Genomic DNA, 14,360 nt, shown 5'->3' with positions numbered 1-14,360 from the left:
ACCCCATTCCCGCACATCTTGCATCCACCTGGAGAGAGTGGGAGATGGAGCTCCACTCACTCCCAGGCGTTAATATGCGCCGAAGCTACTTCCCACCCACGGTGAGGCCAGAGACATGTAAAATGGACTTACACGTCTTCAGCGACGCCTCAGAGGTCGCATACGGATCAGTAGCCTACTTGCGGGCCCAAGAAAAGGGGGGAGAGATCTACACAGCATTTGTCCTCGCCCGCTCGAGAATAGCCCCACGCAAGCAACAATCTATCCCACGTCTAGAGCTCTGCGCAGCCCTAGCCGGAGCGCACCTAGCCACGCTCATCCAACGTGAGCTCACCATACCGGTGTCTAGAACAATCCTGTGGTCAGATTCCACGACAGTACTCGCCTGGATCAAATCGGACTCATGCAAGTACAAAGTCTTCGTGGGAGTCAGAGTCACCGAGATTCAAGACTTAACCGAAGAGTTAACCGGAGAAACAGAGTGGCGCTACGTTGATACAAAACAGAACCCAGCTGACGTCATCACCCGGGGGATGCCCCTGGATGACCTCACCCGTCACAATGCTTACAGTGACGGCCCCGCATTCCTAAGACTCCCGGAAGGACAGTGGCCCATGCCTATCCCGAGGGAAGCAAGTCCAGAGGAGGTGGAAAATAAGAAGCCTGTGTTCTGTGGATTGAGCACTGTTATCTCCGCAGACCCCAACACACTCCTGATGGGGCGGCTAGATCCTGCATTACCCCAGACAATGTACCGGCCTGAAGAAGCGAACGGCCGACGAATGTGGAGGTACAGCCAAGTATTAGCCGACAAGTTTTGGAGCAGTTTCCTACTGCACTACCTACCGTCTCTACAGACCCGCCAGAAGTGGGTAAAGGAGAGAGACAATTTGACAGAAGGAACAGTCGTCATGATTATTGATCAATCACTGCCCAGAGCTATGTGGCCGGCCGGCCGCGTAAGCAAAGTGATCACCGGTGCCGACGGCAAGGTCCGAGCAGCTGAAGTGCTTGTGCAGGGTCGCACTTACACCCGTCCCGTGGCGAGGCTCATAGAACTGCCCCGACTCCCAGACACAATCGATGATGACCATGACCCCATAACCCTATGACTTTGTGAAGTTGACTGACCCCTACAGCAAACCCTTATGTGTAAATAGACAACGCGATTAATCTGTCTCTGCTTAACTGATTAGGTCTGGGACCAATCAGGGGGTGGCTGTTGTGAAGGGCCAGATTAAACCGAATATATATATTTATTATATATATATATTTAATTGTATTTGTATATTCTCTAATATTCCCTGATATCCCTTGTATATTCCTTGTACAATATGCATTGAATATCCATTCTAGCCTACTGAACATCCCATAATAGTCTCCATTCTACTATTGGTCGAGACCTTGGTGCCAGGCTGCCATACCCCTCAGACCCAGTTCAAACGTACCGCTCAACATGTACGAACAAGTCCTAGTTCCGCGTAGGAATCTGGCTACCGCACCACTAATGGGACTATTTGTTCATAGTGCGTATATATACTGCGCTACTAAAGTAGGACTTTCTTTTCAGTCCAGTTTCTTACCCTCCAATAGAGTCACAGACGTAAAGCCTCCCCGCGACGCCACGTGTGGGAGTAAGGCCAAGTTCGGCTTACCATCGGTATTGAGACATCGTGTATATTAATATTTGAATAGTCATATTTGGCACTATATCGTCGAGTTGGACGTAGTCTATTAAGCTAATAATAGTCTGTTAATATATAGTGCTTCGTGCGGTGAGAATACTACCGTAGTCAGTACCCCATCGTTTCGGGCAGAGAACTGGCTGCTTATCCAGGGTGGTTGACCCCACGTGAAGCTGCACCCGAGGAGCCCCAGAGCCGACGAGCGAGTGGACCTGTATACCGGATTATTCTACCGACGACAGCCCGCCTTCCCCGGCACGGATTATGCTTTGTATACGTTGATTATTCCATGGATAAAAACCCCCGACACTGCCGTGTGTTGGAACCCCCCCCCCCCTGGAGAGGACGCAAGGTGAGGAGACGCTCTGCAAGACGAGGTCGCTTCACGTCTCTCCTCCGTGGACCGGAGGACGCCGGCCCACAAAGAGTCCACCTGCTTTCATCTGTGGTCCAAGGATCGCCGGCGCATTGAACGGCACTACAGTGGGTTCACCTGGGATACCCTTGGCCGGATGAGGCAGCCGGATTCTACCCCCCCCCCCTTCCTACTCCTGTCGGCTTACAAGCGACCGGATTAACCCCCCCCTAGTGTATCCAGTCTATAATCATTAAAGTATCATTGCTGTTCTTCCTTAACTATTCCAGGTCGTATATGTACCACCTGCGCCTTCAGAGATTGGACATTCTCTATTGATATACCGACGAATACTCTTGCCATAAAAGTGCATACTAATTCCCATTCATAAATGTGATTGATTTGATTAAGTGCTTGCCCTACACACCATCGCTGTGTAGAAATAAAGACCTATTTCTAATTCGTACATTTGTGTTGGATCCGTTTCATCTACGTGACAGTGTTCATCATAATATATTTATGCCGTGTACTGGGTGGCCGAATATTAAGTACAAAGGTAGTGGTAGTAAGTATCATATCTAGTAATACAGTCAGGGAATTGTACCCCTCAGTTACAACTACTATTATTACTACTACTATTATTACTACTATTATTACTACTATCATTATTACTACTATTACTACTACCATTATTACTACTAATAATATTACTACTTATTACTACTATCATTATTACTACTATTACTACGACTATTATTACTACATATTACTACTACTATTGTCACTATCACTACTACTATTATCACTATCACTACTTTCACTATCACTACTACTATTATCACTATCACTACTACTACTGTCACTATCACTACTTTCACTATCACTACTTTCACTATCACTACTTTCACTATCACTACTTTCACTATCTCTACTTTCACTATCACTACTTTCACTATCTCTACTACTACTACTACTGACACTACTACTACTATTATTACTACTACTACTACTACTACTACTACTACTACTACTACTACTACTACTACTACTGTTGTTGGGGTCGTTGTGGTTGTTGTTGTTGTTGTTGTTGTTGTTGTTGGGGTTGTTGTTGGGGTTGTTGTTGTTGGGGTCATTGTGGTTGTTGTTGTTGGGGTTGTTGTTGTTGGGGTCGTTGTGGTTGTTGTTGTTGTTGTTGTTGTCTTTATTGTTGTTGTCATGGTTGTTGTAGTAAGGCAACATGTCCCCTCTGTCTCCGCTCCCAGGTCCAACCTGGACCCCTTCAGCCTGTACAGTGAGGAGAAGACCTGGGACGCCCTGGACAGAACTCACATGAAGGAGTGTGTGAGTGTCACACAAATACATGATACAACTTATTCAACTTCATTGAATCAATCAATTCAGGCAGGTGTCCCAGCTGCCTCCAAACCAGACATGCATGTACATTTACATAATATACTATGTAAAGTATATTTACACAGTCTATTTACACATTCAAATAATTTGGCTTGGTGCTTGCTGCTCACACAAGAAAGACACAACAAATAAAATAAATATGAAGGAGAACACGCAGCAGAGTGAGGACAGACATGTAACTGTCTCCTGTCTGTCTGTCTGCAGAGTGAGGACAGACATGTAACTGTCTCCTGTCTGTCTGCAGAGTGAGGACAGAGGACTAACTGTCTCCTGTCTGTCTGCAGAGTGAGGACAGAGGACTAACTGTCTCCTGTCTGTCTGCAGAGTGAGGACAGAGGACTAACTGTCTCCTGTCTGTCTGCAGAGTGAGGACAGAGGACTAACTGTCTCCTGTCTGTCTGCAGAGTGAGGACAGAGGACTAACTGTCTCCTGTCTGTCTGCAGAGTGAGGACAGAGGACTAACTGTCTCCTGTCTGTCTGCAGAGTGAGGACAGAGGACTAACTGTCTCCTGTCTGTCTGCAGAGTGAGGACAGAGGACTAACTGTCTGTCTGTCTGCAGAGTGAGGACAGAGGACTAACTGTCTCCTGTCTGTCTGCAGAGTGAGGACAGAGGACTAACTGTCTGTCTGTCTGTCTGCAGAGTGAGGACAGAGGACTAACTGTCTCTCCTGTCTGTCTGCAGAGTGAGGACAGAGGACTAACTGTCTCTCCTGTCTGTCTGCAGAGTGAGGACAGAGGACTAACTGTCTGTCTGTCTGCAGAGTGAGGACAGAGGACTAACTGTCTCCTGTCTGTCTGCAGAGTGAGGACAGAGGACTAACTGTCTGTCTGTCTGTCTGCAGAGTGAGGACAGAGGACTAACTGTCTCTCCTGTCTGTCTGCAGAGTGAGGACAGAGGACTAACTGTCTCTCCTGTCTGTCTGCAGAGTGAGGACAGAGGACTAACTGTCTGTCTGCAGAGTGAGGACAGAGGACTAACTGTCTGTCTGCAGAGTGAGGACAGAGGACTAACTGTCTGTCTGCAGAGTGAGGACAGAGGACTAACTCTCTCTCCTGTCTGTCTGCAGAGTGAGGACAGAGGACTAACTCTCTCCTGTCTGTCTCCAGGTGTCTCAGCTGCCTCTGAAGCTGGACTCTGAGGTGGTGGAGAATGGAGAGAACTTCTCAGTGGGAGAGAGACAGCTACTGTGTGTGGCCAGAGCTCTACTCAGGCAGTGCAAGGTAAGACGTCAACGTTTGCTTAGTGCTTCAAGGGATCGTTTAAAGACCCGTATCTGATATGCCACATAAATAGGATCAAATCAAACTGGATATCAGATAGGCTACCAAAAAAGTGTGGACTATCCCTTTAAGATTCTAATTTGTCCATGGGAGATTGACGGATCTGCTCCCAATTTTGTGCAAACACAACTTTTTCATTTTGAATGTATGCATTATTTAAAATTATATATGAGGGGCCTAACTTCAGAAAATGATCCCTGGCATTAAATAAATACACCTTATGAACCCATGTAAGATATTATCCATCCAGACTTTTGCTCATTAACACAATGGCGCCCGAGCACGGATATATACGTGTTTCGATTCCACCCGTTGTGGACAGAAGCACGGACATGTCCGTGGGAAGGTTGTTTTGGCTTTATTCCATTTTAATAACCTATTCAAGGTCGCCGAGCGGCACTGCAGATGTACCCTACTCTTTGAATTCGAGAAAGTGCAATACCGGCCAGATCCTCTTAGGGGCGCTATCGCGATAATGCAGTGTGCCCTGTGGCTGAACGGAGCATTCTTTTTTTTTACTTTAAATGGAGTTTTCAGTTAGCTGGATTCTGGATGTGCAGCATGTAGCTTGGATTACGTTTTGGATTGCGGATTTCACTATGCAATAAGGGGATTTATCATCAGCCAATGGACATATCGATCTACCAGATGGCGATCGATAACGGGGAAATGCTTGGGGGATCCAACCGGCTCATGGTAAGATCTTTTTCACGTAAATTACAGCCCGATCGAGCCTTGTTATAATACGATACGATCGGCCTATGTGGCTACTTAGACGAACACGGTTATTGGTAATCAATAATAAGAAACGACGTCCCCCGCCCCCCCCCCCCCCCCTTTCATGCATACATGCTTGAGGATCGTGCCGATCATATGCAGTTTGAGTTTTAACTGTAGCATCTGTATAACGGAAATGCCATTGGATATAACGTTAGTAACTATTAGCCCTTTATCTCGCTTTCCAGGAAATATACTAGACCAAATGCCGTATAACGCTTATATTCACGGCGCTATAAAATGAGAACGTATTGATGAAAAAATTCTTTCTTTAATCCATTTTGAAGGGACGGTTTATGGTCCCAATTGACAATGAGAATGGACAGATAGCAATACTATAAAGTATAGATTTAGCTCTACAAACAGCCCGTCGTTTTTTCACTCACTCACGCAGTCAGCCGTTCTGCCCCTAGTGGCGACTCGCAGGAAATGACTATTACACCGTCTGTCCACGTTGTAATGATCATCAGCTGCACGTAGTAGACCCTGTAGAAATGCATTCTGATCCCTCTCTGCTCTCCATTTTTCTGTATTTTATTTTATTTGATAGTAGTAGTAGTGTTACTGCTTTGATATCTGTTCTCCTTTTCTTTGTTTTCGACATTCAATTGTTATTCGTTCTGTATTTTATTTAATTTAATGTATTATTATAATTTCATTGTTTTATTTGTATATGTTGGGGGGAAAAAAGATAAAGAAGTAACCCAAATTGATGCTGAAGAATGTACAAAATTACTGTTGTTAGGCGGCTAGGTGGTGCAGTGCAATGCAGGAGACGCTGAGTTCGAGCCCAGCTCTCCGCATTGCTATCAGCTTGGCTGGTCGTTCATACTAATACAATTAGCAGTATTAGGGGGTGGGAAGCTGATGGGTGGGGATCGGACGTTGTGGACAGCGACTCCTACAGGTCGGTTGGTGCGCCTGCGCAGCAGAATCAGGAAGCAACGGGGGCGGCGTGCCCTCCAAACGCAGACCCCCGACGCTGAGAGATTGCGCTGTGCAGGTGAAAAGATGCGACTGCTGCTTCCTCGAGTACCGGAGGGGACACGTGATGCAAGGCTTCGTCCACATTGCAGCCGGCTTGTGGGAGGCATGGCCTAACAACGTTCGAGACAGGGGGGGGTAGAATTGGACGATACAAAATTGGGATGGGAGAAAAATAGAAAATGGGAGAAAAAGTAGATTAAAAAAATAAATTACTGTTGTTATGCCTAAGCTTCTAATAAAAATATCAATGAAAAAAAAGAAATGCATTGTGATGACAGAGACGTCCTCTCACACCGTCCCTCCCTGACCTCCTCCCAGGTCCTGGTCCTGGACGAGGCCACGGCTGCCATGGACTCGGAGACGGACTCTCTCATCCAGGAGACGATACGGAGCTCCTTCCAGGACTGCACCACCCTGACCATCGCCCACCGCCTGCACACCGTCCTGGGCTGCGACCGCATCATGGTGCTGGCCCAGGGTCAGGTTGGTACACCAGCCTCTCTCTTCATTACCACATGACAGCATCATGCTGCTGACCCAGGGTCAGGTTGGTACACCAGCCTCTCTCTTCATTACCACATGACAGCATCATGGTGCTGACCCAGGGTCAGGTTGGTACACCAGCCTCTCTCTTCATTACCACATGACAGCATCATGGTGCTGCTGACCCAGGGTCAGGTTGGTACACCAGCCTCTCTCTTCATTACCACATGACAGCATCATGGTGCTGACCCAGGGTCAGGTTGGTACACCAGCCTCTCTCTTCATTACCACATGACAGCATCATGGTGCTGCTGACCCAGGGTCAGGTTGGTACACCAGCCTCTCTCTTCATTACCACATGACAGCATCATGGTGCTGACCCAGGGTCAGGTTGGTACACCAGCCTCTCTCTTCATTACCACATGACAGCATCATGGTGCTGACCCAGGGTCAGGTTGGTACACCAGCCTCTCTCTTCATTACCACATTACCGCATCATGGTGCTGACCCAGGGTCAGGTTGGTACACCAGCCTCTCTCTTCATTACCACATGACAGCATCATGCTGCTGACCCAGGGTCAGGTTGGTACACCAGCCTCTCTCTTCATTACCACATGACAGCATCATGCTGCTGACCCAGGGTCAGGTTGGTACACCAGCCTCTCTCTTCATTACCACATGACAGCATCATGGTGCTGACCCAGGGTCAGGTTGGTACACTACTATGCACAGAGTGTTCAAACAGTTTACATTACCACTTACAAGTAACAAGTAATACCACTTACCCTTAGCTTCCAGAGTTGTACCCTTCCTGCTGACTTGTTGTTCACAATTTGTACGTTGCTTTTGATAAAAGTGTCAGATAAATGACTAAATGTAAATGTCAAAGCTTTATTTAAACTCGAAAGGCAACTTTTCCCTCATTTACAGTCACGTTGAGTTTACATACAGAGACAAGCATCATAAATAAAGCATATAAGATCACACAGCATATAAAATCACAATAATAAGACAACAAGACGGGGCAAAAAGCAAGCATAACAAATTATTAGTGATCAAGGTCTTACATGATCTTTACAAGGTTTATATTGAAACATTAAGACAAGTAAGACACATGGCAGTAAATCCACATAAACGATTCTTACAAGAGAGAGAATCTGAAAGGAATACTGGATAACAGAAACCCTGACATCCAAAATCTTTTGAATGATAAATTCATGAATCAGTAATTCTTTGGGCAGAACATCAATACTTTTATTCTGTACCTTTCTAAAAGCTCCGTAGATGTATTATTTAAAATAAAAAGGTTCTGATGTTCTGATGACAACCACCGTGTCCTCGCTGTCCTCCACTCTGTGGTTCCATGTGGAATGGACTTTATTCACTTTGATGTTAATTCTTCTTTGATCTGATTGGTTCAGGTGGTAGAGTTTGATGAGCCGTCCAAGCTTCTGGCCAATGAGAACTCCAGATTCCGTGCAATGCTGGCAGCTGTGGAAAACAAGATCTCCGTTAGAGGATGAGGAGGAGGGCGATGAGGAGGATGAGGGGATCGAAGGACGAACAAGCCCTGGAGAGGAGCGGAGAATACGGAGAGGAGACGAGAGGAGGAGAGGAGAGGAGAGAAGAGGGAGAGAAGAGGAGAGAAGAGAGGAGATGATAAGAGAGGAGAGGAGAGCGGTGTCCTGCCGACACAGTGGGATGAGGTACACGCCATGTAATGGTGACATCGTGAGTTTGAATCCAGCTCACTGCCTTGGTCCCATGTCATCCCCTCCTCTCTGTCCTCATCTGACTCGACTGTAAACGATCCAATAAAGCAGTAAAAACAAAAGAACACAAGTGAGAATAACCGAAAAGGATGTCCCAGCCATTCCCTGTGGTCTCAGCCCGGTGAGAGGTCCGGCATCAAACCTGTGACGTGGGGACTTGTTGTCACCACCAGGCAAGGGCTGTCCTGAGAAGATGCCTGCTCAGAAGTCAGTGTAAGCTGTGTCGGTCGGGGGACCCTCTCTCGCTGTACTGTACATTTTGAAGTAATATATATAAGATGAAGAAGCTTTACATGTAGCTATATTCATAGCATAACTGCCCTGTTTTATAGAAAATATCTATATGAACTATATATATATATTTACAGTGGTAAAAATACACAGAGTTTATTTTCTACCAACTCTGTATGTACAACGTAGTTGTATGACACGTAATAATTATGTATAATCATTGATGTGCATCACCATCGTTACCATCGTTACCATCTCACTTATTGGTGCTTTTTATGCAACTTAAAAAAAGTATTTAATGATATTTTTTTGGTTGTTATTGTGACTTGAACCCATGACTCCTTATTCCTTAATGTAGGCCTACTGATATGTTTATGTCCCTGGAACAGATCTAATGTAGGCCTACTGGTATAGATCCAATGTAGACCTACTGGTATGTCTATGTCCCTGGTATAGATCCTATAGATATAGATCTCACTTCCTTCCTGTGTCACGTCCTGTTTTGTTTTATGATTTGAGCCTTGTGACCTTTAACCCCCCCGTCCGTCCGTCGTCAGCACAAGCGCAGGTACCTACTGTACTGTGCAGGATTCTGAGGGACTAAAGGGGTTTGAGAAACCTCTTAACCTATGATAGAAACCTCTTAACCTTTGATAGAAACCTGCCGGCTCCCTCTCAGTGTGTCTGCTGTAAATCAAAAAGTCTTAACCCTGTTGTCTTACCTGTGGTAAAAGAGATATCTCCCCCATTACCCTGAATCATAGAATAGTATGTTTTAACTAGGATTTGTTTCTTAATGTTATTATCATTTTGTTTGACTGTTTCTGCATTTGTTGTTGTTGTTGTATAGAATTACAACCTTAGCAAGTGATATGATATCTCCCTGTCAGAATGATTAATCTAATTTCAGGGTGTTTTAAGTGAATATCTGCACCCACTGACAGATATCGTATGCTGGTGTCAAAGAAATCTCACTTGTTTAATGAATATGTACTTGTTTTATTTGCTTGTAATTTATTTTTATTTTTTATTGCACTGATGGGTCGAGCTGCTGCAGGGCTCACTGGCGCTCTCTACTGGTGAAGAGGAGATACTGACGTTGTTTTTAGCTTATCGTTTCTTTCACAGAGAACTATTGAATCGAAGCTGCATTCCTCTGCTTGGAATGTGGATTTGCATCGGCTGAACTTGTTCTGTAGATGCAGGTTTTGTGTTTTTCATGCAATGGGTAGGCTGTATGAGGGGCTTTTACCTGCCCTTGTCTTTGTCTGTTGTATTGCCGTGTCCGTCAGTACACAGTAGAAGACGATGGACCAGCACTGTTAGATTTGATTATCGCACTAGGAGGTGGGAACACTGTCTGCCGAGGTGGCATTGAAACCGAATTGATGTTCAATGGGTACCGTAACGATTACAAATAACCTGGGAAAACAAGCCTTTCAGAACGTGAGTCAGTCATGTGTTTATACGGAGCCACGGATTAAAAGAGTTTGGCCCCACTGCAGCTTTCAATCGCAGCCTGTGTGGGCTCCAGAGCTGCCCCTGTAGGGCTCCAGAGCTGCCCGTGTAGGGCTCCAGAGCTGCCCGTGTAGGGCTCCAGAGCTGCCCCTGTAGGGCTCCAGAGCTGCCCGTGTAGGGCTCCAGAGCTGCCCCTGTAGGGCTCCAGAGCTGCCCCTGTAGGGCTCCAGAGCTGCCCGTGTAGGGCTCCAGAGCTGCCCCTGTAGGGCTCCAGAGCTGCCCGTGTATAAATGGTTATTCTCCACCAGCTGGCCTTTAGAATGTTGGACGACGCGTCACCATGGTGACGTTATGGAAGGCATTGTGACATATTTGCATCCAACGCTTCTGGGTTCTTGAGAAAAGGGCAGCGACACAGCGCCCCACAGCCTCTCTCTCTGGCTCTGTCTCTGTCCATCTGTCTGTCATTTCTATTACTTTTATATAGCCTTATAGCATGACTTCATAAATGCCTTGTCATCAGGGGTTAGCTGAGGGGAGTGGTGGGAGGGGCTTTGAGACGTGTCAATAAAACTATTTTAAGATTACCTTCTGTGTGTTTTCCCTTCATTGATGCTAAAGATTAGAGCAGCTGTTGGCGAAGGGGGAACCCCAGGGCTCCTTAATAGGTTCCAAAAAGGTTCCCAGCAAACTAAGAATAGTTTGATTTATCCGCTAACGTTTGATCTAACATTGGCACAATGGAAAGATTAAAGTTGACTACCTTTTCAGGGATCCCTGGCAAAGTGCTTCTATATTTAAGTGTCCTTGATACATATAGATTCATAATCCTTTCCAAAATGCCTGTAGCAGTGTTCTAGATTCTAGGATGCCTGGGGGTCCTCTGCATGAGAAGTGGAGTCAGTGGAATCTAAGAGGTGTGGAAAATGAAACAAGACTGTCTTTTGTTGAAACATGGTCGTAAAGTTAACGCCCTGTTAGAATTCTGAGAACATTTTGACACCATTGATTGATTGATTGATTGATTGACAACTTTATTAACAATTGTGTGTATTGAGCCGTACTGTATTGTACCCATTCTGCAATCTGGATGCAGACCAGAGAAAGACTTTCGTCTTGTTTACATCAGGGTCCCCCATTTTCAATTAATAATGACATTAATGACATACGCAACATACAGACATACAGATATATATCATAATAGCTACTGGCTAATGAAAGTCGCTGAGTGGTACAATTCTCAGATAGATTTCAGAGAAATTTTTATTTAAAGGTCCCCTGTCTTATAAATCGCCTTTTCCAGTGTTTAGCATTTCCTCAAAGGGAAAATTTATATTAGCTTTTCTATTTATCTCAGAAGGTATTTGCTGTTTTTAATACTTAATACATTCTGGATAGTTTTACAATTCACTCAAGCTATCTTTCTTGATCACAATGGGTGTTGCTTTTGCAACAGTTTACACCTGATTGATTGATTGAACACTTTAATTAACAGATTGCAGAATGGGTACAGTACAGTACAACTCAATACACACAATTGTTAAGGGGATGCAGACCAGAGAACGACTTTCGTCTTGTTTACATCAGGGTCCCCCATTTTCAATTCATAATGACATACACAACATACAGATATACAGATGTAAAAATCTAATATAATCTAATCATGACATTTATGACATACAGATATACAGTACTGTTTGTGACATACAAGACATACCTGCTGTTGCTATGTAGAACAGGTCTGTCTTGCTTATATATCAAGGGCCATGTCAGTGAAGCTCTGGAGCAACATGAGAGCAGCTCCTAGAAGCCAAACCCACAGACATTAGAGGAAAGATGATACTAGTGACTAGTGTACCATACAGGCCTAGTATCAGGATGTGGGCTGTCAACACACACACACACACAGAGAGAGAGAGAGAGGTTATCAACGGGCAAGTGGAGCAATTCAAAAAATGTTCTGTAAAAACGAAACAGGCCCCCCGTGGAGATGAGATGATAACCCCTGACCCTGCAGACATGCACCAGCTCGCCAGCGCCCCCAGCAGCTCAACAAACTTTCCTGTCTCGAAGTGATTTCCTCTCCTGTCTTTACTTCCTGTTTTTCCACGGCAGTCCAACACAAACCAGCTTGTTTCATTTTAACTTGTTGTTGTTATCCTGCTGCCTTCTCTCTCTGTGGGTTTTTTCTCCGAAGAGGCAGAAGCCGAAGCGTCCGTCTTGTTCCATCCTCGCCGAGACTCAAGCTGTGAACCTGGAGTTTGATCTGAAGAGGAGGAATACTATCCTGCTGATCAACTTCGGTCCTGATGGATTTTACATAGATCTCTTGTTTATGTTCCTCTGTTTTTTTTTTTATATATATATATTTTTTTTTTACCATTTTCGAACCTCTTTTTTTTTTGTCGTAAAGCCACTCATTTGTCATAATGTCAGCCCTCGTCCCCTCGGTGTTGTTGATCCCAGCAGCACTAGCCTAGCTGTGGCTAAATGAGCTTGTTAGCTTTGCTACCAGCTAATTATTCTGCACATCATCGATGTTGTTTTTACCTCCAGGACTGGTTCTGATCGGCTCCCCACGCCGGACACACGATACTACTACTAACACTGATGATGGCAGAGCTGCACCAGAGACCCACCACACTGTGCTGCTGTCGGAAGGTCCTGGCGGGTCCCGGCAGCGGCTCGTGTGAAGGTCCCGGTGGCCGGGCCGGGGCGGCGGGTCCGGGGGGAGCAGAGCCGGGAGGAGGACCGCGGTGTCGCCTGGTCGACGTCGCCTCGGCGTCCAACTTCCAGCGCTTCCGCCTGCGACACTTCCACCTGGACCTGCGCCTCAACTTCGCCGTGAAGGAGATGACGGGCTGGCAGGTGCTGGACCTGGTCCCCATGCTGCCCGGGGCGCAGACCCTGGTGCTGGACACCCACCCGTCCCTCCTCATCCACTCCATCGACTGCAAGACGCCCGGCGCCACCACCGGCGACGCGCCGCCGCCCCTGTCGCTCACCTACCGGGTGGATCCGTTCACGGACTACGGCTCGTCGCTGAGCATCAGTTTGCCGGCCGCCGCGGTGAGGCCGCACCGGGGGCTCCAGGTCACCATCCGCTACACCACCACGGACGGTCCTGCGGTGAGGAGGAGGAGAGGAAGGGGACATGATGGTTGTGTTGACAGGCTGCTGGCAGGGCGAGCAGATGTGATGGAGGGATAGTTAAAGGTGCTGTAAGTGTTATTTTCTTGTTAATACGTGTTCAATAGCTCTACATTCTGACAGTCATCACTGATATAGAGTGTCTGATCAGTAACATGGGTGATGGGTCTCCTAGTCCCTCCACTCTGCAGTAAACAGCCATCACTGATGTAGAGTGTCTGGTCAGTAACATAGGTCTCATAGTCCCTCCACTCTGCAGTAAACAGCCATCACTGATGTAGAGTGTCTGGTCAGTAACATGGGTCTCCCAGTCCCTCCACTCTGCAGTAAACAGCCATCACGGATGTAGAGCGTCTGGTCAGTAACATGGGTCTCCCAGTCCCTCCACTCTGCAGTAAACAGTCATCACTGATATAGTGTCTGGTCAGTAACATTGGTCTCCTAGTCCCTCCGAGTCCACTCTGCAGTAAACACAAGATGCATTTGGTAAATGGACTGCTTGTTAAATGGACTGCATTTATATATGATAAATGGACTGCATTTATATATGATAAATGGACTGCATTTATATAGAGCTTTTATCCAAAGCGCTTTAATTTATGCCTCACATTCACCCATTTACTCACATTCACACAACGAAGGCGAAGGCAACCATGCAAGGTGCCAACCTGCTCATCGGGAGCAGTTAGGGGTTAAGTGTCTTGGAGCTGGAATCAAACCAGGAACCTTCTGAATACCAGACGACCGCTCTACTTACATTTCCTGG

At 46.2% G+C, this 14,360-nt stretch overlaps 2 protein-coding genes across 3 annotated transcripts in view; both read left to right on the top strand.

Annotated features, from left to right (window-relative positions):
- abcc5 (ATP-binding cassette, sub-family C (CFTR/MRP), member 5) overlaps positions 1–11,100 on the top strand; it is a 168,675-nt gene extending 157,575 nt beyond the window's left edge. For both annotated transcript variants that reach the window (XM_084314897.1, XM_084314896.1), the window contains 4 exons: positions 3,303–3,381; positions 4,563–4,676; positions 6,819–6,983; positions 8,405–11,100. In XM_084314897.1, coding sequence (XP_084171023.1) covers positions 3,303–3,381; positions 4,563–4,676; positions 6,819–6,983; positions 8,405–8,506 — 460 coding nt within the window. In that variant the 3' untranslated portion in view covers positions 8,507–11,100. The remainder of the gene's footprint in view (positions 1–3,302; positions 3,382–4,562; positions 4,677–6,818; positions 6,984–8,404) is intronic.
- Positions 11,101–12,446: 1,346 nt separating this feature from the next.
- Positions 12,447–14,360, top strand: part of rnpepl1 (arginyl aminopeptidase like 1) — a 30,542-nt gene continuing 28,628 nt past the window's right edge. The window contains exon 1 of the mRNA XM_084312559.1: positions 12,447–13,573. Coding sequence (XP_084168685.1) covers positions 13,055–13,573 — 519 coding nt within the window. The 5' untranslated portion in view covers positions 12,447–13,054. The remainder of the gene's footprint in view (positions 13,574–14,360) is intronic.

This window comes from Notolepis coatsorum (genome assembly GCF_963971535.1).
Source record: "Notolepis coatsorum genome assembly, chromosome: 1".
In the NCBI taxonomy this organism is placed as follows: Eukaryota; Metazoa; Chordata; class Actinopteri; order Aulopiformes; family Paralepididae; genus Notolepis; species Notolepis coatsorum.
Note: the sequence above shows the minus strand (reverse complement) of the source record. Positions and strands in the feature narration are given on the sequence as shown.